This window comes from Sminthopsis crassicaudata, chromosome 2 (genome assembly GCF_048593235.1).
Source record: "Sminthopsis crassicaudata isolate SCR6 chromosome 2, ASM4859323v1, whole genome shotgun sequence".
In the NCBI taxonomy this organism is placed as follows: Eukaryota; Metazoa; Chordata; class Mammalia; order Dasyuromorphia; family Dasyuridae; genus Sminthopsis; species Sminthopsis crassicaudata.
Genome location: NC_133618.1, coordinates 6,353,762 through 6,378,544, shown reverse-complemented (window position 1 = coordinate 6,378,544; position 24,783 = coordinate 6,353,762). Strand labels below are relative to the sequence as shown.

Below are 24,783 nucleotides of genomic sequence, written 5' to 3'. Positions count from 1 at the left end.
GAGCCCGCACTGCGGAGCCCCCCCCCCCAGGCCCCTCGAGAGAGCCTCCGCCGCCCGCTCCTCCCCCGCCCCGGCTGGCCCAGGTCACAGCCCAGGACCCCTGTCGGGCAGCGGAGGAGCCGAGGCGGCAATGGAGGAAAAGCTCGGGGGGAGGGGGTGCTTGTGTGAGGGTCCGGGGGCCAAGGGGAGGGAGAGGCGGGGGGGGGGGGGTAGGGGGGGAGAGGGGGGGGTGAGGGGTGGGGGATGGACGGGATGGACGGGCCATGGCCGGTTCTGTGCTTCCAGTTCCCTTCCCCCTCTCTGATTCAGGAAGGGCAGAGTCCAAGCTGGGGGAGCCTAGAACCGCGGCATCTCTGTAAGGGTTCTCTGCGTGGAACCCCACCCTTCCCTCTCGTTCTCTTTTCCGTCTCTCCGTCCTTATCTGTCTGGATTCCCCTCCCCCCTCCCCCCCCAGCCCACGAAGACTGCGGGTGGTCACTGAGCATCGAGGGCGGCCTGCGGGTCAGTCTCGTCGGCAGAGCCCACAAAGTGCTTTATCTGGCCATCTCTCGGACCCCGAGGCCGCCCCGAGCACCTGGACGCACCCCAGGGGCCACAGGCTCCCCACCCACCCACCCCCACCCCCCCCCCCACCCCCGCTTACGTCGATCTTGGACGTCTTGCAGAAAGCCCCCACGGGGTGCACGTGGTCGTAGAGAATGATGACGCCCACCATGACGCGCATGCAGAACAGAAGGCTTTCCTCACTGGTGAATCGGCTCCGGTACTCTCTGGGACACAAGGAGGCGCCCGTCAGTTCTGCCCCCCCCCCCCAGCTGCTTTTAGGCCTCCGACGTTTTTGTGTATTTTCCTCTACAGAAGCCTGTTGCGGGCCAGAAGAGACGCCCCCTTTTGAGCACGTTTAAATTTACGTTGTGTGGGTTAGTGCTTGAGTTAAAGTTGAACTTAAATCCGTTTCTGGGACAAGCAGCTAGCAGTGGTCCCACCGTCCCCCTCCGCCCCCGGGGACACGGAGCAAAGGCCGCGTCGGCCCGAGCGTCTGACCGGGAACCCCTCCTGAGCAGGGCCCGCGCGGCGGGGACGGAGAGCGGAGCTCCGGCCGCGCCCCCTGCATGGGCAGAGATGCCGGAATCGCTCCGGCTGCCCGGGAGGGTGAGAAGGAAGACTCCAGGACGGAGGAAGAAGCAGCTGCTGACAGCCTGAAGAATGGACCGGGCCGGGAGGGATGGGGAGAAAGGAGGGAGGGGCTGGAGACCCCGGCCGCGTCCTGCTCGGCCGTTCCTTCGGGCCCTTGCTCTGCCGACCTCTAGTCTGGTCGTAGGGGAGTCTTTCTCCCGGCTCCTAGCGCGGTGATTCTGACTCTGCTCTCCTACGGCCCAGCATGCAAGGACTCCCCGAGTCTTCCTTTACCCCCCTCTTCTCTCCGCTCACGTGACCACCATCTGAACTTCTATAACGGACTTGTAGCTAAGTCTCTTCCCGAAGCGGCCCCCCCTTCCAGAGGGAGTCAGGGGAGCCGGATGCGAACCCCTCCCACACACTACCTGGTCACCCCCGGGCTCCTGTCCCGCAGGTCTGTGAAGGACTCGGTGCCCTCCGAGCTCCCCGGGGCTTTAGAGCGGGATCTCACGCGCTTTTACAAAGGGGCGGGGTTGCTTTATCAGCCTGGCTCCTCTGGGCCGCGTCTGCACCGCACACGGGCCGCAGGAAGAATTCTGCGGGAAGTCCCTAACAAGTCCCGAGAACAGCTCCGGGAGAGCCGGAGCCCCATCTCACAGGTGGGAAAAGCAAAGTCTGGGGGAGAAGCGGCCGCCTGGCTGGGCCCGTGCCTCCCACCGCCCCTCCAGGACCCTCCTGGCCGTGGGAAGGGAGCCCTGGGGCTCGGTCGGGCGGGGCCCTCCAGTCTTGCCCTTCCCGGTTACCTCCGCCCATGCTCGGTCACAGACACCCCACAGCGCCCCATCCCCTCGGGGCCCTTCACTTACGGGGTCTCCAGCATGACTTTACACACACTGATCATGGTGCTAAGGCAGTCTGTTGTGTTTTCGATGGGCAGCGTTTTGTTCTAGGAAGAGGAGGCCGGAGGTCAGATTGTCCCGTGAGCCGCGGGCCGCGCCCCTCCCCGAGCCCCCGGGACCCTCACCTCTGACACGAAGTACGTGGTGGCGTTGCTCAGGGTCTTCAGCATGGGCGTGGCCTCTGCGTAGAAGAGGGACATTCGGTTGGCCATCTCGTTGTTGACTTCGTTTTCGATGTCTAGCTGATGGGGGAAGAGGGGGCTTGTAAAGAGGGGTCCTGGGGGGTCTGCGATTCTCGAGTCCAAGCCTTGGCCACCGCGGCCCCAGGGCTTCCTCGAAGTGAGCCCTCCCTCTCCGGCCCGGGAGTGATTCCCCCGTGAATGTGGCCCTCGGCCCTGTCTCAGGGAGTGAGTCCTCTGACCCACCCGCTCCGGGCCTGTAAGCTGCGCCCTGGGCCCGTTTAGTTAACTTTACAGACTCACGGACTTAAAGCTGGCGGGGACCTCAGAGCTCATCAAGGTCATACTATATATTACAGATAAGGCATGGGGCCCACATGGGACAAGTGACTTACAGAGAGTCACAGAGGCTGCGGGGAGGGGGGGGGGGCTCAAGATCCCTGATGACCGATTTAGTGATTTTCCCAGCCACGTCCTCCTCATTGATCAGGATGGCATGCATACAGCAGGAGCTTAATAAATGTCTGCTGGTCCCTCTCGGAGCCAGCGAGCAGATGGCTCCAGATCCAGGGCTCGGTCCATCCCCACACTGAGCATCACGCTCACATCGCAGCTGCCTGCTCAGTCTCTCCAGGACCCCCTGCCGCCAGCTCAAACTGGAAACAGAACTCATCCTCCTACCCATGAGTCCCAGCTCCCTGCTTTGATCTAACCCAGTGTCTGCAGGGGGCTCTCGGCTCCTCCCCAGCACAAGTGCGGGGACTCTCAGCCCCCACAACCCTCACTACAATTCCAGATGACCGGTGCTTTCTTCTACAGCACCCCCAGCCTTAGCCTCCAGCAGCCTGTGGAGAGAGCCCACCCCCTAAGGTGGTCCATTCTGTCTGGAAAGTTCTTCCTGGCCTCTGCTCAGTTACCCCCTGAAACTACCCCAGCGGCTTCTGGTTTGTCCTCCAGACGGAGCAGAACACGTGATGATTCTTTAACAAATGTTTCTCAAGGACAGACTGATGCACTGTTCGTGGAGTTACACGTTAATCTACTTTGGAAAGTAATTCAGAATTATGCTGAGAGTCCCTAAGACGCCAACAGGAAGAACAAGCAGCCCAGAGTCAGCGCTGCTGAGAGGACGCTTGGCCCCAGGGAAGAGGCACAAGAAAGCGCCTCCCTGGGCGGGGGAGCCACGGGGGAGGCAGGAAGGACACGGGTCTCCTTTACAGCCTGTTTGCTAGATTTTTTGAGTTGTTTGTTCTTGCTCAATTTGTAACTCTTTATGATAAGGGACAGCTTTTTTCTTCCTGGGGAGTGTGAATACAGGGAACACAGAGATAAAAGACGTCTACAACACTTTAGTTAACAAGTCATTTTTAAATAGAAGGGCCCCCATTTTTCTTCCCACAGCCCTCTCCCCAAAGAGCACCCTCATGGCAGCCTCGGCTGAGCCCGCGGGCTTACGTGCATGTTGTTGATGCGGTTGCGGCTTATTGTCCGCCGGTAGTAGCTGAAGTCATTTTGTATCGCGGGGTTTCTCATCTGGAAGGAGACAGAGAAGACAAACGTCGGCCAGTCCCATGGCGGGGCTTCCTCATTTGCCGGCCGGCCGCAGCTGTCGCCGACGTTCGTGGTTCAAGAAAGAGCCGGATTTCGGTTAGAGGGTGAACAGAAAGCTGGGGTCGGGCTTGCGTCCATCTTCCGGCCTCCCTGATCTCGAGCCCGAGGAGGAGCTACAGGGGGAGCCCGGCAGCCCCTCTCACCTTGAGCTCATCAAAGCGAAGGGTGAAGTGGAGGATCTCGGCGAACTCCTTGGCCAGGGCCTGTTCTCGCTCCAGGTGCTGGGTGGGGGTGTAGGGGGGGCACGTCAGGCACTCCAGAAGGTTCTGCAGAGCTTTCTCTGAAAGGCAAAGCCATGAGCACACCCTCATGGGTGTCTCTTTCCTCCCTGGGGGGGGGGAAGAGAAGGGGATTTGAAGCCAGAGAGTGTGGACTCCCCCCCCCCCCCCAGTCCTTCCACCTTCTGAGATGGAGCCTTAGGAAATGGTCCGCCCCTTCCTGAGGGTTTCTTTCCACATGAAGGGATTGGAGCCAGTCCTTCTGAGACCTCATCCCGTGTCTCAGAGGTAACCCAGCTTGTATGTCTCTCCATGGGCTTGTAGAAGGAGCTGAGGGTGAGAGGAGGGTGCGGGGGTGGGAGGGGCCTTGCTTTAACTCTCTGCGCCCCTTCCAAAAAGGGGACAATAATCCTTATATCATAGACCCCCCCCCTCCAAGGCAGTTGTGTATAAAGCAGGAGGTGCAATATAGATGGACAATGCTGTTAGAAGAATATCGAAGCATCAAAGTGAGATATTAAAAAAAGAAAACAGATAAGTAAAATGGAATATTTACCGAGCCGGATGGAAAATTCATAGAATCTCTTCAGTCGGACAACAAGTGGACACACCGCGTTCCACGCCTTTTCTTGCAGCTGGATGTCATTGGGATTTTGGATTGCCTGCAAGGGAGAAGTCACGGGAGGTCATGGATAAGAAGTGGCCTCTGAAGCAGAAAGCTCAAGTGCCGTCCCTGAAGCCGACCGCCTGTGGGACCTGGAAGAGTCACAAAATCTCCCCCCTGAGATCCAAGTCATGGAGAAGAGGAAGCCTACATGGGTGGAGGCAGTTTCCTCACAGGAGAAGAGCTCCCCACACCATGAAATCTTCCTTCCTCCTTCAGAGGCATGGGAATTATTGACTTCATGCAAATGATGGAAAAACGTAAATGTGGAGAGAATGCTCTCTGTCTCCCATGTTCTGTGTTCTCGAGTTCTGCGGCACAGGGCGCCCCTGACTCAGAGGAGCCAGTGCTCCCCCTTCAAATGACTTTTTATTGCCTTGTATTTTCGCTCTTACTCGTGGGCTCATGGGCTATTTCCCCCAAAAGAATGCAAACTGCTTGAGGACAGGGGCCACTTTCTCTGTGCTGGCATTTTCAGGAGGGCCTGAGCCCTAACAGATGCCTAATCAATCGCTTCATTAAGTGCTTACTATGTGTCAGGCCCTATGCTATCAGTGCCCATTGATGAATGAATAAATGAATGAATGCTGGGCAGACACTAAGCGGGGTACTGGGGATCCCAAACCCCAAACAAGAGGTTCCTGCCCACAATGACCTTCCTGGGAGGGAATATAGAAATATAGAAATAAGCCCAATGATATTTCGGGAGGGGACAATCAGTTGCCAATGGAGAAATCAAAGGAACTTCCTGGGAGAGGAAACTCTGAAGGCACAGAAGGAGTGAGAGGCAGGGAGAAGGGAAGGTACGCACGAGGAATAGGGGGAGCTGTGTCAGGGCAGAGGCTGGAGATGGAAGGCCGAGTGTGGGGTACAGTAACCAAAGTCTCTGGCTGGAAGGGGAGAGATCGGAAGCTTGGCTGCTGAGGAGGCTGAGCTGGGGTGTTGAAGGCCCTGGAGCCCAACCTGAGAAAACGACCTTTATTTTATCCCTAGATAAGAGGAGGAGCAGGGTTCGAGGCAGCACGGGGCAGAAGGAATGGGGGATTTCTACTGAGAAGGCCTTGACTGGCATCCGGGCTCTGCCCTTGATACCTAAGTGACCTCTGGTCTCATCCACAAAACGGGCAGAGGGGGCAGCCGACAGCTCTGAAGCTCTGACCCTGGGATGATCTGAAGGGAGAGACCTGAGGGAAACGGCGTCAGCCCCATCCGGGATGCGGGGTCGGCAAGGGCAGCGGCCGCGGCCAGAACGGGAAGGACTAGCTAGAAACCGGCCTTATCATCACATGTTTGCTTTCCTTGCAGGGTTGCCTGGTTAATGACTGGGCGAGCGGGAGCTGGAACACTAAATCATTATGTGAGAGGCGGATGTCGAACCCCGAGTGTGTATGTCTGGACGTGGGGCTATGGGCTGGATACAATGTCTGGTTGGATGAATTTCCTCAAATAAAAGGGACCATTCATACATTGGCTTAAATGCACATTACCTCCCCTGTTCTTTCCAGGATTCTAGGAAATGCTGCAGTGATGACTTCATCCCCTCCCTCTCCAGCCCCCCCCCCCTGCGCTCCCCCCCGCCGTCGTCAGGACAATATTATCGTTGGCCCGGCTCACTCACGTCACGGATCTCCTGGCCCGCGCCTTTGTAAGCCTGCAGGTCTGTGAGAATGCTCTCCGAGTCCTGGAGCACGGCGCTGACCTGGTTCCAGATTTCTCTCTCACCCTCCGTGGGCTGAGCATCTAAGCAGTGTGGAAAACAGGACAGACACAGGGAGTCAGAACGGGGGGACATGGGGAGTCAGAGCAGGGGACACAGGGCATCAGAACAGGGGGGACACAGGGAGTCAGAGAGGAGGGACATGGGGAGTCAGAGTGGAGGGATACGGGGAGTGAGAGCGGGGGGACACAGGGCATTAGCAGGATGGACATACAGGGCATAAGAGCAGGACAGACATGAGGGATCAGAGCAGGATGGACACAGGGAGTCAGAACGGGGGGACATGGGGAGTCAGAGCAGGGGACACAGGGCATCAGAACAGGGGGGACACAGGGAGTCAGAGCAGGGGGGACACAGGGAGTCAGAGAGGAGGGACATGGGGAGTCAGAGTGGAGGGATACGGGGAGTCAGAGAGGGGGGACACAGGGCACTAGCAGGATGGACATACAGGGCATAAGAGCAGGACAGACATGAGGGATCAGAGCAGGGGGGACACAGGGAGTCAGTATAGGATGGACACAGGGCATCAGCAGGACGGACAGACACGGGGCATCAGAGCAGCATGGACACAGGGAATCAGAGCGGGGGGACACAGAACATCAGAACAGGGAGGACACAGGGAGTAAGAGCAGGACAGACACAGGGCATTGGAACGGGGGGACACAGGGCATCAAAGAAGGATGGATACAGGGCATCAGAACAGGGGGGACACAGGGAGTCAGAGTGGGGGGACACAGGGAATCAGTATAGGATGGACACAAGGCATCAGCAGGACGGACATACAGGGCATAAGAGCAGGACAGACACAGGGGATCAGAGCGGGGGGACACGGGGAATAAGAGTGGGGGGACACGGGGAGTCAGAGCAGGATGGACACAGGGCATTGGAACAGGACGGACAAAAGGCATAAGCTTCTTGCAATTTCATGAAGGAAAATGCTTTCAGTCCCCCTTGGGCCAGTATCATCAGGATGAGAACAGGGGCTCCTCGTGCTTCTAGATTTTGCCTTTTAAAGGAGTCTAGACTAAACTCACGAGGACCAGAAACTGGAATGTTTTCATTCAAGTGGACAAACCTTCTTTAAGTAAATACCTACTGTGTTCACGGCCCTCTGTTGAGCTCTTGGAGACACAGATGTGAAAACCCAAGTGTCACCTGCCAGGAACATAAACTTTAATGGGGGGCAGACTCAACTAACTCCAGAGTCGTTGACCGACTGTCTGCCGTGTACGGGGCTTCGATCGAGACTATCCTTCTGCCTTGGCTTACCAATTATGTGGTCATGGACAAGTGAAGCCCCCTCAGGCAACTTTCTGATTAACCAACAAACACTTGCAGAGAGCCTGGCACATCGTGGCTACTCTGCCAGGGGCTCGGGATACAAAAACCAGACTTTGAGGAATTACAGGAAATGCCCAAGCTGGGGGATGCCCCAGACCCAAGACTTCTCCTAGAAATGGCCAATCCCCGAGGCTTTTAAAGCACCTACTCTGTGGCAAGCACTGTTTTAGCCAACAGGGATGAGAAGAAAGGCAAAAGATAGTCAAGCAATAAACAATTGTTAAGCATCTACTATGCAGACAGACAGACAGACAGATATACATGCATATATATTCTATATATACATTCTATAATATGATATATATATGTATTTACACACACACACACACACACACACACACGCTATATACTCTACATAATAATAGAGCGTGGTGGCCACTCTCAGGAAGCTCCTGTTCTGTCCATCGGGGAAAAAAAATGCAAATAAGAACACGTGAAGAAGCCACAGAGAGGACAGATTGAAGACGAGCAACAGAGGAAAGAACTCGCATTAAGGGGACACTTGAAAAAACCCAATGAATCCAGGAGGTATTGACGGGGAGGAGAGAACGGCGGTCCTGAGGGAGGGGCGGGGCTAATGCCCAGAGTCCGTGGGAGCAGTTGCAGAAGGCAGGCTGTGTCGCTGGGTGGTGGAGTACGGCGGGGAGGACAGTGGAAGGCGTAAGAACACTAGAAAACTGAAATAGTGGAGGGTCCGAAAGGTTCTGAATGTAGAACGGGACTTCCCATTTGATTCTGGGAGGGGCGGAAATGCCCTGGAGTTTGTTTCAGGGGCGGTGACGCGGTCAGGCGTGTTTAGGAAGGGCACTCTGAGAGGACGGATTGGAGTTGGGAGCTCTTGGGGGAGGCAGACCCCCCAGCAGCTGCTGCATGGGTCCAGATGATGGGGGAGAGAGGGATGGTAACAGGGTTGCTCAGGCAGAAGTGAGAGAACTGGTAACTGACGGGTGATGAGGGGAGAGAGTGAGGAGCTGAGAAGGACGTCCAGCTCGTGAGGCGGAGTGACTCGGAGAAGGGCAGTGCTTACAAAGGGAGATTAAAAAGGGGCAAATACTGTTCTTATCCCACCCTCCCCGAGAAAAGGAAGGGGAACGACGTCTGCAAACTCTGGGCCAGCGTGCTGACTCCATTCGTGCACAAATTCGGGAAGGGACCATTAAAGAGAGGGTTGGGCGACATTTTGAAAAGGAAGAAGCGATGACAAAGACGGCTTGGATCTTGATAGACCAGGATCATCTTCTTCATCAATGAGACTCCTAAAGGAGTAGCTAGGGGAGTGCGTGGGCAGAGCTTCCCTAGATTTCAGCAAATTTCCCATCCTAGCGGCCACCCTTTTCTTGTGGATAGAAGGAAAGATAAGGATTCAACAGGAAAACCATCAGAAGGATTCGAAACTTAAATGGCTAGAGCCAGCCCGACAGGAAATTGCTACCCGGGCACTTTGGCCCATTTTTCTCCCGGGAAGGCTGACAGATCCACTGCATCCCAAAGAATCTCAATGGGCTACAGCACTGGGGTGAACCCAAGTGAAACTCACCAGAGACAGACGGAAAGTCCTGCACTCACGTAAAAATCAAGCTCACCGCCACGAGACGGAGGGGGCTTCTGTTCGAAACCAGTAGTTGTGATCAGATCTAGAGATCTCAGCAGATAGTCAAAAAAGCGAACACCACTGAATTATGGGAGGCGAGACTTCCAAGGTTAGGAAGGTGATGGGTCCGCCATTACCTGGTGTCCTCGTGCTTGCCGCTGTTTAAGCAGGACACTGACAAACTGGGGATGGTTCGGAAGAAGTCAGCCAGGGCTTGTAAGGGCCTGGAGCGAGGACAAATTAAAACTGGGAACTTTGGAGAAGAGATAACCAGGGGGTGCGAATTGTCTCCCAATACGTCTAGGAGGACCCGGAGAAGTGAAGGAGGCTGCCCTTTTCATTCAGATCCACTGGGCCCAGACATTATTCTACACCATGGGTGATTTTCTAAGAGGAATTTTCACAGGGTTTATAGGAAGGTAGCAATCAGTAGAATGTCAGCTGCATTTGAGGATCCATGAAGGACTTGGCCAATGGCACAGGGCATCAGAATGTGAAGCGAGCTACATCTGTGACCCATCTGGTATTTGCTCCCTAATGTGTGGGCCTGAATTTCTTCTAGCAACGGCCCCTCTCCCGATCTCCTCCAATGCCGGACGTCTCCAACTCCAGTGATTTCCAGTAATTTCAGGGTCAATCTCAAAGAGGGTCCCATAAGGCCGGAGCTCCTGCAATCTTTCAAAGTCCCTGGGATTTACACAAGCCATTTCAGAAACCAGCTCTTTCTGCGGCCGAGGAAGCAGCCCGTGGGGCCCCGACACGGGGGTGATTTACACACCTGTTCCAGACCAGGAAAGCCGAGCGCACTGCAGCGCGCCCCCTGCCCTCTGACCTACATCTGTGTGCTGGGCGTTAGGAATCCAACACGTGCGGGATTTGTGTAGCGAGGAGCCTCGGGCGGGAACGATGAGGTTTTCATCAGAAGGATTTAGCTCCATTTGGGAGAATTTTGCCCCCCAGTGATGGCGAGCAGCGACTGTCAGCATGTCGATAAGAGTCCAGTTTCATGTTCCAGCTGGCCCCCTTCAGCGGGGAAGGAGCCCTCTCATCCGGGGGGATAGCAAGCATTCCTCCTGTCAGCGGAGCCGGGGAGAGGTACCACCGGGCTTGGCTGGCCAGGAATGCTTTTGTCGGAGGGATCAGACGGCCGCCCGTGAGCGGGGCCTCCAGAGGAGATCGGGCCTGAAAGCCGGGGATCCCAGGCCAGCCGGAGCCCCGTGCGGCCTCTAAGCTAACCCCGGCGCAGAGAGCTCGCCCCTGGAAACTGGCCCAACCAGCTCCGGGCCTGTCGGAGGACTCTACGTTTTTAAGGGCGAGACGCCATTTGCTCTGCAGCCGTCTCGGACCTCTGAGGACAGGCTGACTTTGGCCCCGGGATCTGGGCCGCTCAGGGCCCGGGGGCCGCTGCATAAACAGCATTGGGGCAAACCAAGAGAGGCCAGAGAAAAGCTTCCTGGCTCCATCCATCGCAGCGGCGCCTTTACTTGTTCTTCGATGAACATTAGGCGCCATGATTCACACTGGGAGCTGCAAAGTGGTAAGGATTTATAGGAAGGCATTAACAGCTGGAGGCAGGGGGAGGGACATCAAATGTAGAGATAAGTTTGTCTGCCTTAGCTGCCACAGCCCCTTCCGCGGGGACATCCATCACCCCTCAGGAACCAGGGCCGCGGTCTGGGTTCTGAGGCTGGGAGGCCCTACGACAGTGGGTGAGACGGACATGGGGAACAGCACCCTCTCTTCCCATTGGCCCCCCCAGAAGTCACGCTCACTGTTCTTTCTGAAGTCTGGGGCTCATGGGCTTGCTTCCCTACTGAGAACTTTAGCTTCAATCCTAACAATCACGAATTAAATTCATTAAAATGATTAATTAACAGACAAACATTGATAAGATTAACTGAAAATAAGGCATTGTTGATAGAAAAACAAAAAGTGAGCCCTCCCTCCGTGACCTCAAAGTACATATTATTTATGGGAAGGAGATGTAATCTAGAGCCTTCCTGGCCGGCTTCTACCTTGTAGCCTTGTGCTTTTCGCAGACTCTCATTCCTCCCTTCACTCCTGGGCTTCTGCCCAAGGAGCTCTAGTCCCTTCTGCCTCTTAGAGCACCGGACTTCTGTCGCAGGCTCGGGGCTTTAAAGACAGCCTTGAAGATGACCCATCGCTTTATGGTATCCACGAGGAAATTGAGGCAGACAAAAATCAGGAGACTTGCCTAGCTTATGTTTGAGTCAGTACTGGGTCTGAGGCCCTCCTGATGGAAGTCCGTGTTCTAAGCACTGGACATCGGACCGATTTTCAAGGTCTCCCTGAGGTGCCTCCCCTTCCGGTCCTTCCCGATCCCCTCAAGGATTAGTATCGCCTCCTGGAATAACTCGTAGTCTCCCAACGCCCCATAAGTATGGTGATGGACAGAAGCTACTTGGGGGGGGGATTTCACATAAACAGCTCCAAACCTGCTGCCTTGCATTTGGAGGACAGCCTCCATCCCCCAACATGTCTTCCCTGACCCTTCTCTGCCCTGACAGCCCCTGTCCTGTGCAGACTTGCATCATGTCTCTCCTGCTCTCCTACAAGGGTCCCTCACTTCCCAGTCTCTCTCTACCTCACTCATCTGCCAATGGGATATTCCCCAAGCTCAATTCTGAGGACCCCCTCTCCAGCTCAAGAAGCATCTGTGGCTCCCTAGGGCCGCGGGTTCAAATAGCTGCCCTTGATCCTGGCGTGTAACGGCCCCGTCACTGAACCCTAACTTTCTCAGCACGTTCTTCCTCCTTGCCCCTCTATGTGCCAGCCCCCTGGGGGCGCCCGCTTGTCACTGCCCATTTGCCAGGCCTGAAGTTCTGTCCTCTTCACCGCTGGCTCTTAGACGTGCACATCACAGCTCTGGCTCACTATAGGGTCCCTCTGTGGTCCCCTACTTGTGGAGCCCCCCTACACATGGCTTGTGGGTATTTTTATGCCCTTGATTGTGCCTCCCTGGTAGAATATAGAATAAAACCTCCCCGAGGGCAGGGGCTGGCACTCCTATTTCCCTCCCTTTTCAGCTAGCCCTCCCACCTGGACCTCATCCAATTGGATTTGTGGCCCGTTTGCCAGTGACTGGACAGTGAGGAGAAATGCTGGTGTGGGAATCTCCCAGGCTGCCCGAGCTCCCGACAAAAAGTAGCTGAGATGAAAGCTGGCCTGAGGAGGGAAACAGAACAAAATGGCGGAATTTCTACACCCCCCTGGGCTCAAACCTGGGTCATTAGTGGAAAGTGGAGCCTTCCTCTCCCAGGTCAAATGACAAGAGGAGGGGGAGGGGGCTCGCTGCAGGGAGCTGGGAACCCTTGGGCTAACAGAGGACTTAGCTCTGAAATACTTTCCCCTATTCAATTATAGTCCTTCACCTCAGGTCAATTATATTTCATCACTGACTTCAAAGGAAACATCTGAGTTCGGAACTTATTTGCTCTTTGTAAAACAAAAGTCCAAGGTACCAAATACGGTAAGTGTCCCCCCACCCCCGGCCCTTCCAGAAACACTGACTGGGCCCAGGAGGGGGGCCGTGAGGGGAGGGGTCTTTCACAAATTGTTCCTGCTTTCTTTCATCTTGGTTGATGGCCTCCCTCAGAGAAAGGCAATTTCCACTGCCAAAATATGAAGTCTCGGCTCCCAGACTCCCCGTGCCCTGCTGAAGGACTGCTTCAAACAAGTCTTTTGCCTTGGGCGGGGGACACTGATTCAGTCTGACAGTGCAGGCCTCGGGAACAGACTAGCAGGGCACCAGAGCTAAAGCTGGACCAGCCAGCTTGGAGGAATTAGAGTCGGGTGGGAGGGTCACAGCTCATTGGCCACGGCCCGAGCTGAGGGGCCTCGGAGGCCTGGGCACCTCGCCTGTAAGGTGAGACTCGGGAACCTGCGAGCATCAGAGTGGGGTCCGGATCTTCCCACCCACGACGGCTACCTCGGACTGAGAGCCTGTCCCAGACCTCTCCTTCTGTGGGTAAGAACGCCGAGGCTCAGAGAAGGGAGCGGCCCAGTACCAAGTGCCCAAGGGGCCCGCGAATCCAGCTCTTTCCTATCCCGTGCCCCCCAGTCCTTGTCTCAATCTGGGGCAATTTTCCTCCTTTTCAAAGCAAGGGGAAGGGATCTGGCTATCGCTGTGCGTCTTCTCAACCTTGTTCCATGTCTATGGAGATAGATACGTGGATAGATATATGTAGATATAAATATAACTTATAAAATATTACATGTATATAGATAATATAACTCATATAAACATACAGCGCACATACACAGCACACATGTATACACACATGTACAAATATACACATGCATAGACGTACCTGTACATGCATAAATGCACACACTACTTGTATGCACACACATATAAACACACACGATGTGTACATATACATATAAACATATATACACACGTAGAAACATACAAATACACATATATGTACAGTATATATGCACATACTTATCCACATGCACTCATGTATGTGTGCATATGTGAATATATACCTATATATACATATACACGTATAAATGTATAATGCACACCTATATGTACAATATAAAATACTTATCTACATGCATATATAAATATATAGCTATATATACATACATATATGTGCATAAAGATGTATAAATCCATACACATGCATAAATAAATGGGGATTGTGATTGTACGTGGCACATTTATCCAAAATGGTTGCTTGGCCATACTCGGGGGACCACCCCCTATCAGCCAGAGCTGTGCAACATCACGGTAGAGGGCGAAAGATACCACCGTAGGAGCTCCTTCAGCTGTTTTTTCAGAATGATCCAGTATCCGTATTTAAAAAAAATAAACAGGAGGCTATTTCTATTTCAGAATGCAATAAAATATAGGTAGGGCCCATGGCTACTTAGAAACTGGCAAAGGAGTCAGTAATGACAGGAAGAGACACATGATAGTTTCCACCAGTAAGACAACAATACTAACTTTAGAATGTACGTGTTTTACATTATTTTGAAAATGAAAGGGAATACAATGAATAAGGACAGGGGGAACTAGCTTAACTGGAGAAAAAAATGTCATCTAAGTGATCTACAAATAAATAAAAAAGTAAAGCAAGAATCCAACATTGGCCCGTTGGATGTTGCAACAATCAATAATCTACCATTTTACATAAAATACAACTCCCCCCCTCAAAAAAAATTTGGAGAAAAGAAATTTATCCAGAAAACTGAAATGGAAAAAAGCATTATTAATAATAGTGGCAAGTATACACACACGATTTACATGTAGTGTTTTAAGATTTGAAAAGAACTTTATATATTTTTTTCTCATTTGAGATAATATATAAGTAGGGCCTGGGAATGGAACTCAAATCAACATCAAACTACGACTCTATTTCCCAATTTTCCTCCCACTTCTGCAATTTAACTGTTCATCAAGGAGATGTTCTCTGGCTGATGCTGGCTTCCATCAAACACAGAAGATTTATGGCCCTGAGGGAAGGTTGGACGTCCCCCTTATTTCTGACAGAATGCTTTATGTTCTAAGTTTCCCCTGAGCTCTCTGATGTTCTAGGATCAAAGTTCTAAAGTCTGTAGTTTATATTCTAAATAGGCCAGGGGGCTAATAGTGGATTCTTGCTTTATTTCTCGAATGTATTTGCAGACCACTTACGTGACATTTTTCTGCCCAATTATAGTAATTTCCCTTGTCTTTACTCATTTTATTGCCTTGAGTTTTCAAGATAATTTAAAATATGCATTTTAACGTATTTTCCAAGCCTTGGTTGGGTTACAGCTTATTTTTCTGAAGCTTAGATCCCTTCTAGAGCCACGGAGCCTGGCCCAGCTGTTGGAGAATCCCCCTCACTCTCGTGGAAGACTCAGGTCTGGGGCTGGCCGCATGTCTGGGACCGCTGGAGCCTTCTCAGCCAGCTGCAAGGGCTAGCAGGGGAAAGGGTCTCAGCATCGGGGCACTTGTTGAACTTACTTTCAAAATCCAGGAAAAAATGTGGGTAGTTTTCAATTTCCCTGGTCAGGACCTTAAGAAGATTGCCCATTCCAGGAAACCTGGGGGATGCAATAAAAAAGCAAAGGGTTACAAAGGCAGAGGAAAAAAAGAATTCTATAAAAGCTCAACATATCTGGTCATTAAAGCACATTACAGACGCATCTCTTAGGGTCAATCTGACGCCCCTTGTGAGGGCAGAGCTGAATGCTAACCAGGTGGCCGTCTCTCCTCGTGCCCAGAACAGGACTCTGCATGCAGCAGGCGCTTAATGCACAGAGTAAAGAATCACGGAAGATGCTACAGAAAAACCATTGTTGTCATCGTCTATTACGGGCATCCTGACGACACCTGGTGTGGAAGCGACCCGGGATCTTGCTGACTGGGCCAGGGAAGCGGAAGCTCGGAACATCCAAGGCCGGGAGTGTTGTTTCAGCCCGAGCTCGGGTTACTCAGAGAGAGGCTCAACGAGCGCTCGGCCAGCTGACTGGCCGCTCGGTGGCCATGGAAACCCAGGGAGGAATGGAGCGAGTGAGTGACCCTCGGTCTTTTGCTGCCCCCTTCTGATTCTGCAGGGATGGAGGAGCGGAGGTGGGAAAGGGCATGCATTTAATCTGGCTCTCGGTGCTCTAAATGGGGGATCCCGGTACGGAGCAGACCCAAGGCAGGGGAAGCCGCAGCCTGGCAAAGGTGCTTCCTTTCCTGGTAGACTAGACCCCCCAAAGTTACGGGGCACTGGGCGTTTATACCTGCACAGTGGCCAGTTAGTATTGTGGTTACTGGTACCTAAACCAACCAGCAGCCTTTATTAGGAAGTGAACGAGCGTTTTAATGCCTGTTGTTTAATTAACCATTTTGTTAAGATGTATGAGTGCCGAGGTTGTGTTGGGCTCTGTGCTGAGAGCTTTACAAGTGTTATCTTTGGTCCGCACAGCAAATTGTGAGGGAGCTGATGTTATTATTCTCATTTTACAGTCGAGGAACTTGACCCCTGCTGCAAACCTTATGGTCCATCCACTGTTCTCCTCACCTGCCCGCCAGCTGGTGATACGCGTGCCCTATGTGGTCCTGGTCCCCACAGAATGTCACGAGAGCCGGAAGGAAGACCTCGGGATGCCGGGTAAGGGCCTCTGGCATAGGAGGAGATGGGGAAGGGAACAAGCACTTACAAGGTGCCAGGCCCTGTGCATATTAGCTTGCATGATGTTCGCACTCTTACCATGTTCTGTTCTTATTTCACAGCTGACGCGGCTTGGGCAGGCAGAGCTAAAGAGACTTGCCCAGGGTCACATGGCAGGTGAGTGAAAAGGCCAGACTTGAGCTTTAAGTCTTCCTGACTGCAGTCTCTAACCATTGCACCACAGAGCTACTTCTTAGACTTATTCTGGGTCAGGGGATTAAAAGCCAAAACAACCCCTGCCCTCAAGAGGCTTATGCTCTAATTGTTGAGGAAATGGCTTAAGGGTCCTCTTAATGATAATCTTTTAAACTTTGCAAGGTGAGCAGTGAAAACATAATTTTCATTCTATGTGAAAACACTGAGGTCAGGAGTATGAGTCCCTCTCAGTTCCCCCATCAGTGGAGTGAGAGGCTCTGTCCAAGGTCCTGACTTTCTCCTCCTCACAGTCGCCTCATAAAATCAGACTTCCTTCGAACCCCACTTTCTGTGCTGTCTTTCCTGGACCTTCAGGAGGTATCCCTACTCCCTCCCAAAGAACCTCGTATTTAACTGCTTTGCATTCTCTTTATTCTCTTTACATCTGTCCCGTGTATACTTAAATACAGAGTATTCTTGTCTCTTGTATTAAAATAGAATCTTGCAATTATTTTACTCTTTGCATTTGTGACTCCAGGGCCCAGCAGGATGGTCTGTCCCATAGAAGCTGCTTATCCAATGCTTAGTACTGATTGGCTGACCCTCTGACCTGCCGGAAGCAGTGTGGCCAGTGTGTGGCGTGCTGGCCTGGAGCATTCCTAACCTGCCACACAGAATTGTGGGACTGTAGTAACCTCTCTGGGCCTCAGCATTCTCCTCTGTGAAATGGACAGAGTAACAGCCATGGTACCGGCCTCCTTGTCAGGCTCAAGCAGGTCACACGGTACCCACTGACCCATTAGAAAAGTCAGTTAGTGTTATTATCCACCTTGGGTGGTTATTACAAGGCTTTTACATCATGGCTGTAAACCACTTGGAGAAGCACATGGAGAGCTGGGATAATCGGCCAAACTGGGACGAGAAGGTAGCCTCCCCAGTGCCTGAGCTGACCTCTCATCGAGGCGGGCGGCCAAAGGTGCACGTACCCCAAGGGGGTCAGTGGGTACCGGGGGTCAGGCTCTGCCTTTGTGACCAGGCTTGAGCCTTAATTATAATCTCTTAAACTTTACAACCTCCCTGCAAGATGGGCAGGAAAAAATAATTTTCATTCTATATGAAGAAGCTGAGGTCCAGAATCATGCTTCCTCTCAGTTCCCCATCCATGGAGTGAAAGGCTCTGTCCAAGGTCCTGACTTTCTCCTTTGGTCTGCTCCCTCAATTAACCGGTAAGGAAAATTGGGTTGCGAGGGGCCATCACATGGGAGGGGAGAGAAGAGTCAGGTTTTGAACCTCGGTCTTCTGCCTCCAATTGGTACTGGGCTTGCTGCCTCCTGATGTGGCAAGCACTTTACACATTTTAAAATGCGTGTGTGAGTGTGCACACATGTGCAAATGTGCATGTGAGTGTTTACTAGTCACCGTCACCCTCACCATCTTACCATCACCAGCCATGTTATAATCATTAGTGCTAATTCCTCCTCCTCCTCCACCATCTCCTCCTCCTCCTCCTCCCTCCTCCTCTTCCTCCTCCTCCTCCTTTTCCTCCTCTTCCTCCTCCTCCTCCTCCTTTTCCTCCTCCTCCTCCTCCTCTCTCCTCCTCCTCCCTCCTCCTTCTCCTCCTCTTGCCCTCCTCCTCCTCCTCCTCCCTCCTCCTTCTCCTCCTCTGCCCTCCTCCTCCTCCTCTCCTCCTCCTCTCCTCCTCCTCCCTCCTCCCTCCTCCTCCTCCTCCTCCTCCTCCTCCTCCTTCTCTCCTCCTCCTCTCCTCCTCCTCCCTCCTCCTCCTCTCCTCCTCCTCCTCTCCTCCTCCTCCCTCTTCCTCCTCCTCCTCTTGCCCTCCTCCTCCTCCTCCTCCCTCCTCTTCCCTCCTCCTCCTCCTCTCCTCCTCCTCCTCCTCTCCTCCTCCTCCCTCCTCCTCCTCTCCTCCTCCTCCTCCTCCTCCCTCCTCCTCCTCCTCTCCTCCCTCCTCCTCCTCCTCCTCTTGCCCTCCTCCTCCTCCTCCTCCTCCTCCTCCCTCCTCTTCCCTCCTCCTCCTCCTCTCCTCCTCCTCCCTCCTCCTCCTCCTCCTCCTCTCCTCCTTTTCCTCCTCCTCCTCCTCCTCCTTCTCCTCCTTCTCTCCTTCTCCTCCTCTTCCTCCTCCTGAGAATCCATACTCTTCCCATGGGCCTTCAGGCATAAAGGATCAGCACTAAACACTTATGTTCTTTGGCCCAATCATCAAAGAAACGGAAATGGGAGGCGGAAGGCTGCCTGAGAGAAGATGTGGCATTCCATTTGGAAATGGAGGAGTAAGGAGGGAATAAACACTTGCACGTGTGGGAGGTTCTGTGCTGAGGGCTTTAAGAACATCCTCTCTTTGGTTCCCGGGAAGGGTTTTGCTTTGAAAGGAGATAGGGAGCCATTTGGGGAAGTGGGCCTTGGGCTTTGGGCCTGGTTTGAAAAGTAAAGTAGAGGCAGGAAGTCAATCTGTGCTCTCTGAGCCTAAAACCGCAAAGGATCAGCCAGGGATGGGTTTAAAGCCGTGGAATTTGTCTGTGGATAAAGCTGATCTGGGTCATGGGATTTGGCCCCCGCCCTGACAAATTCCTGCAGCCACTAATGCTGACAGAAGTCTTGGGGGCCCAAAAGACTCCTCCCAACTTTGCCTCATGCCCTGGCCAGGGAGCATGACAGAGTGGGCCAGCCGCCACATGACTGGGGTTTTAAGGCTGGGGGGCTTGTTCAGGAGCCAGAGGACCCCTGAGACTTGCATCTGCTCCAGGGATCTTGGACAGAAGCAGCCGGCTGATACAGTGGATAGAACCTGAAGCAGCTGGGGCCAAGAAAACCTGCCCTCAAATCCAGCCTCGGTTACTAGCTGTGTGACTGGGCAAGTCATTTCACCCTGTTTGCCTCAGTTTCCTCCTCTGTAAAGTGGCCTAGATGAGGAAATGGCAAGTCCCTCCAGTGTCTTTGCCACGAAAATCCCAACCGGGCTCGCAAGGAGTCCGGCACCACTGAAGTGACTGAACAACCAGAGGTCTCGGGCGGACCCCTGTGCTCTCTGAGCCTCAGCTGCCTCATCTGGGATCTGAGACGTTCCCCACTGCTTCCTGCTCCACGGCCGTGACCTCACAGGCCCAGCGCCTGGTCCCGCAGCGCCTCAAGCACGACAACGCTCTCTCTCACCCAAGCCCGGGGGGCAGGCGCCGTGAGCCTCGGCACCCAGATTTCAGAGGCGCCCCCCAGGCGGTCAGGGGGAGGGCGATCCCGGGTCCTCCTGAACCCGTCTCGTGCTCTAACCACCGTGCCATCCTGGGTCAGGCCTGCATTTTTAATCCACGACAAATTGAGGTCGTGGCTTTTTATAGAAATATGACGATAATGGAACCATGGACGTACGTTAACGCGGCACTTCACATGTGTTATCACTTCATTCTAGCTTCATTCTAGGCTGCTGACTCTGGTGTTCTCTCCATTTCCCAATGAGCCAGTGGTCTGAGAGCAATGGAGTAGCCCACGCAGACTCCCAGGCCAATGAGGGCAGGCCCGACTGGAGGGACCCTCCCCAAGGAAAGCCGGGATGCTTGGAAGAGGAAGTCTTGGGAATTCTCTAAGATGCCCCTGGCTCCAGCGTGCTCTGCTCTCAGGCCTCGAGGACATGTGCCTTGGCAGGGGGGGGGGGAGCAGGGCCCATCCCCACGTGACAGCTCCATTGTCAGGGTCTGCAGCTGCCCAAAGGCTCTGGCATGGGTGGGAGAGCAAGGAAAGGAAGAAGGAAGGAAGGAAGGGAGGGAGGAAGGAAGAGAGGGAGGGAGGGAGGAAGAAAAGAAGAAAGAAAGGAAGGAAGGAAGAAAAGAAGAAAGAAAGAAAGAAAGGAAGGAAGGAAGGAAGGAAGGAAGGAAGGAAGGAAGGAAGGAAGGAAGGAAGGAAGAAAAGAAGAAAGAAAGAAAGAAAGGAAGGAAGGAAGGAAGGAAGGAAGGAAGGAAGGAAGGAAGGAAGGAAGGAAGGAAGGAAGGAAGGAAGGAAGGAAGGAAGGAAGGAAGAAAGGAGAGAGGGAGGGAGGGAGGGAGGAAGAAAGGAAGGAAGGAAGGAAGAAGGGAGGGAGGAAGGAAGGAAGGAAGAAGGAAGAAAGAAAGAAAGAAAGAAAGAAAGAAAGAAAGAAAGAAAGAAAGAAAGAAAGAAAGAAAGAAAGAAAGAAAGAAAGAAAGAAAGAAAGAAAGGAAGGAAGGAAGAAAGGAAGGAAGGAAGGAAGGAAGGAAGGAAGGAAGGAAGGAAGGAAGGAAGGAAGGAAGGAAGGAAGGAAGGAAGGAAGGAAGAAAGAAAGAAAGAAAGAAAAAGAGGAAGGGAGGGAGGGAGGAGGGAGGAGGGAGGGAGGAGGGAGGGAGGATAACATTGGTGAGCTGCTGCTCTGCTCCCGGCTCTGGGATAATCACTAGGAAAACAAGTAGAAGGAGGAGATGTTCCAGGACAAACCCCAGGGAGTTTCCATAGCGGCATCTGGCACACAGCAGGTGGTTAATAAGTGTTTGTTGATTGACTGCTGGAAGGGGGAGGGCTCCATGCCACTACTAGACGCCTTCGGCAGCAGACGCCACTTTCCGGACTCAGGCCCCTCTGAAAAGTCACTGCGCGTCCTCTCCCTAAAATGCTTTGGGGGGCGCTGTTGTCCTGAGTTTTGTCTCCTGCTCATTTGCCGCATCGGAAGGCCGGGCATCAGAGACCCGAGAGGAGCGGCCCCGCCCCCCAGGGCGCCCCCCCCCCGCCCCCCCCTCACTTTGCGATTCTCTCTGTGCTGCCCTCGCCCCCCTGAGACTTGGGAGGAGAGCGCCGCAGATCCCCGCGGCCCGGGGCGCCCCAGCTCCTTCCCGGGCTTGCCCAGCGCGGTTTCCCGCGCCGATCCCCTTGCCATCCCCGAGCCGCCCCCCAGGGGGGGCAGAGGCGGCAGAGATCGTGCCCCGCTTGGGAGATGCGGCCGTGGACCAGTGGCCGAGAGGTCACAGGCCAGGAGACGGGGAGACAGGCCCGAAATCCGGGCCATGGAGCAGTGAGGGGGCAGCACCGGGCACTGGGCCTCCTCCCTCCCCGAGCCTCCTCCCTCTCTGGGCCTCCTCCCTCTCTGGGCCTCCTCCCTCCCTGGGCCTCCTCCCTCCCTGGGCCTCCGCCCTCCCGGCCTCCAGGCTGCAGTTTGGGGCTGTGTCCACTAAGGGGCCTCAGAAGCCAGGAGGCTGCCCTGACCTGAGCCTCAGAGGGAAGGCCTGGAGCCCGGCTGTGGGGAGCCTCAGCGCTCAGCCAGTCCGCCCGTCCCCAGGGTGAGCTTGGGGGCGCGGGGGATAGGAGGGGCTGCAGGAAGGGAGGGGCCGCGGGGATTGGAGGGGGCACAGGGGGATGGGAGGGGCTGCGGGGATGGGAGGGGCCTCGGGGATGGGAGGGGCCTCGGGGATGGTAGGGGCCGCGGCATGGGAGGGGGCACAGGGATGGGAGGGGCCGCGGGCATGGGAGGGGCCGCGGCATGGGAGGGGGCACAGGGATGGGAGGGGCCGCGGGCATGGGAGGGGCCGCGGCATGGGAGGGGGCACGGGGATGGGAGGGGCCGCGGCATGGGAGGGGGCACAGGGATGGGAGGGGGCCCGCGGGCATGGGAGGGGGCACGGGGATGGGAGGGGCCGCGGCATGGGAGGGGGCACGGGGATGGGAGGGGCCGCGGGGATGGGAGGGGCCCGCGGGCATGGGAGGGGGCACAGGGATGGGAGGGGGGATTTCGGCCTCGATTTCAGAGGTCAGCAGGAACCCCGGCCCCCCCACGGCCCAGGGCAGAACACGCAGTCCCTGGGGGGGGGAGGCAGAAATCACTCCCCTGTGGCTGGCGGCCGTGAAGAGCTTTTGCTGGCCAGACATGGCCCTTCTAGAGAAGGCCCCCTCCCCCTCCCCCTCCCCCCCACTCCCCCTCCTCCCCTCCCCCTCCCCCTCGTCCTCCTGACTCCCAGATGATCCAAGGGAGCTGCAGACTCCGGAGCAGACCCCCCACTCCCGAGGGCCTTCGTTAGTCTATGGCTTGTCCGCACAGGCGCCCCCCCCCTCCGGAGCCACGTGGCCCTCGTGGAGCCACAGCCTGACTTCAAACCGGCCTCAGGCACTGAACACTCCTGGCCGGGTGACCCTGAGCAAGTCCCTAACCCCAACCCCTCGGCAAAATTAAATAAATAATAGAATAAAAGAAGCATGTGTACATTTAGGGTTAGGAGGTGTCGAGTTCGAATCCAGCGGCAGATGTTAAAATCTGGGTGATCCTGTGGGAGCCTGCCTCAGTTTCCCCGTCTGTAAGGTGTGTACAATAGCGCCACCTCCAGGGTGGCTGAGGGTCAGAGGCCGTTTGTAAAGTACTTTGTAAACTTTATGTAAAGGTGCCAGTTGGGTAGACCTGGGCTGTTCTCATCCTGAGGCAGCTGAGCCAGTGGTTGGGAAGCACAGGAGAGGCCCGGCCCGGCTCCCACACTCGGCAGTGACCCCCAGGGCCGGGACTGGGGGCACTCGCAGCGTCCGGCGGCCCCGGGCCCAGGGTCCGCGGGGGGCACTCAGTGACCCCCAGGGCCGGGACTGGGGGCACTCGCAGCGTCCGGCGGCCCCGGGCCCAGGGTCCGCGGGGGGCACTCAGTGACCCCCCAGGGCCGGGACTGGGGGCACTCGCAGCGTCCGGCGGCCCCGGGCCCAGGGTCCGCGGGGGGCACTCAGCCACAACCCCTGGAGCACACTGAAGGCCCCCGGGACTCGCTGACGGTGGTGAGACGCCCGGGGGGACTCCAGGCCCCCTGCACCTCCCCCTCCTCAGAGAAGGGGGACACTTGGCTTGGACCCCCCAGATTGTGGGCCTTTTGCCTTTAGAGTCCCGGCCTTCAGCCCCGCTTCCAGAACCGGAAGCCGAGGCCGCCGGACCCCAAGGACTCGCGTCCCCTTAACCAGGGCGCTCTGTGAGCCGGTGTAAGCGCCGGAGCTGGTGGGGAGGCCCTGCCCCTGTCCGGGGCCCAGGCCCCTTCTTACCTGGAAGCGTAACTTGCTAGGAGCCGCGGTCACCAGTGGGGGCTGCCCCGCCAGGCCCAGGACAGCTGGAGGGGGCAGAGCCGTGGCCTCCGCCTTGCTCGAGGGTCTTTCTGCCTGAAGAAGAAGAAGGAGCCCCATGAATGGGGAATGGGAGGATGGCCCTTCTCCTCCCGCCCCCCCCTCATCTCCAGCCAATGGCAACCAAAAGACCAATTTAAAAATGGTACAAAAATCCAACAACTCCGGGGTCCGATCATAAAGGACCAGGCATGTCTGCCTTTGGCCTAGGGGCCCGCAGGGGGGCACCCAGTTAGACCTGCCTGGCGCCGTCTCCCAGGGGCAGAGCTAAAGCCCCCTCGGGCCATTTCCATGCGAAAATGGGAGTTTCCTGAAGCAAGAGCCCCTCCCCCCGCCTCTGTGTCCCCAGAACCAGCCCCTGCCTGGTGAACAGCAGGTGCCCAATAAGTGCTGGTGACTGAGCGCCCCAAAGGCAAGCACTTCCCTCCTGAGCTTCCTCAGGTCCCCTCTCTGTGGAATGAGGGGGTGGACTTGGGGGCCCATCCGGCTCTCAGGCCGGCACTGCAGGCCCCGCCTCCAGGAAGCCCCCAGAGGGCTCCGCAAGACAAGGTTACCTCATTCTACCCAGAGGGGGAGGCAGGGTGGGGGTCGCAGCCCCCCAAGGTCAGGGTCCTCAAAGGCGACCCCGAGCGCTGCTGTCCGCCCTTGTCACACGAGAGCTTGGGGACTAAGGACAGCGGTCAAGGTCACATAGGGATAGCATGGGGTGGTGGTCAAGGTCACACAGGGGCAGCCCAGGGTTGGCGCTGACCTCTCGTGAACCGCCCCGGACCCCACAGGGTGTGGCCAGACGGAGGGAGGCCAGGAAAGGCTGGGGGAGCATCGCAGCGAGAGGGGCGACAGCTAAGGGGGAAATGGAGAGAAGCGGGGTTTTCAGGCCCCCGGGCCCGCTGAGGCGGGGCCCAAAGCGCGAGGTTGGGGCTGGCGACGGAGACCCCGAGGACTCTCCGACGCTCCCCCGGTCACTACCCGCGGTCGCTCTGAAAGGGGAGTCTGGGGGTGTCTCATGGCTTCTACTGAACCAATCTTTGCTATTTTT

The 24,783-nt window shown here is 55.4% G+C and overlaps 1 protein-coding gene across 10 annotated transcripts in view; it reads right to left on the bottom strand.

Annotated features, from left to right (window-relative positions):
* CYRIA (CYFIP related Rac1 interactor A) overlaps positions 1 to 24,783 on the bottom strand; it is a 51,781-nt gene that overhangs the window by 6,369 nt on the left and 20,629 nt on the right. For 8 of the 10 annotated variants that reach the window (XM_074285406.1, XM_074285409.1, XM_074285407.1 and 5 more), the window contains 9 exons: positions 23,667 to 23,780; positions 15,320 to 15,399; positions 6,309 to 6,430; positions 4,583 to 4,688; positions 3,952 to 4,088; positions 3,653 to 3,730; positions 2,144 to 2,260; positions 1,986 to 2,065; positions 644 to 770 (listed from right to left, as the gene is read on the bottom strand). In XM_074285406.1, the coding sequence (XP_074141507.1) occupies positions 644 to 770; positions 1,986 to 2,065; positions 2,144 to 2,260; positions 3,653 to 3,730; positions 3,952 to 4,088; positions 4,583 to 4,688; positions 6,309 to 6,430; positions 15,320 to 15,389 (837 nt within the window). In that variant the 5' untranslated portion in view covers positions 15,390 to 15,399; positions 23,667 to 23,780. Of the gene's footprint in view, positions 1 to 643; positions 771 to 1,985; positions 2,066 to 2,143; positions 2,261 to 3,652; positions 3,731 to 3,951; positions 4,089 to 4,582; positions 4,689 to 6,308; positions 6,431 to 15,319; positions 15,400 to 16,367; positions 16,468 to 23,666; positions 23,831 to 24,783 lie in introns of all 10 variants that reach the window. The other 2 variants (XM_074285415.1, XM_074285408.1) reach the window with 2 other exon arrangements.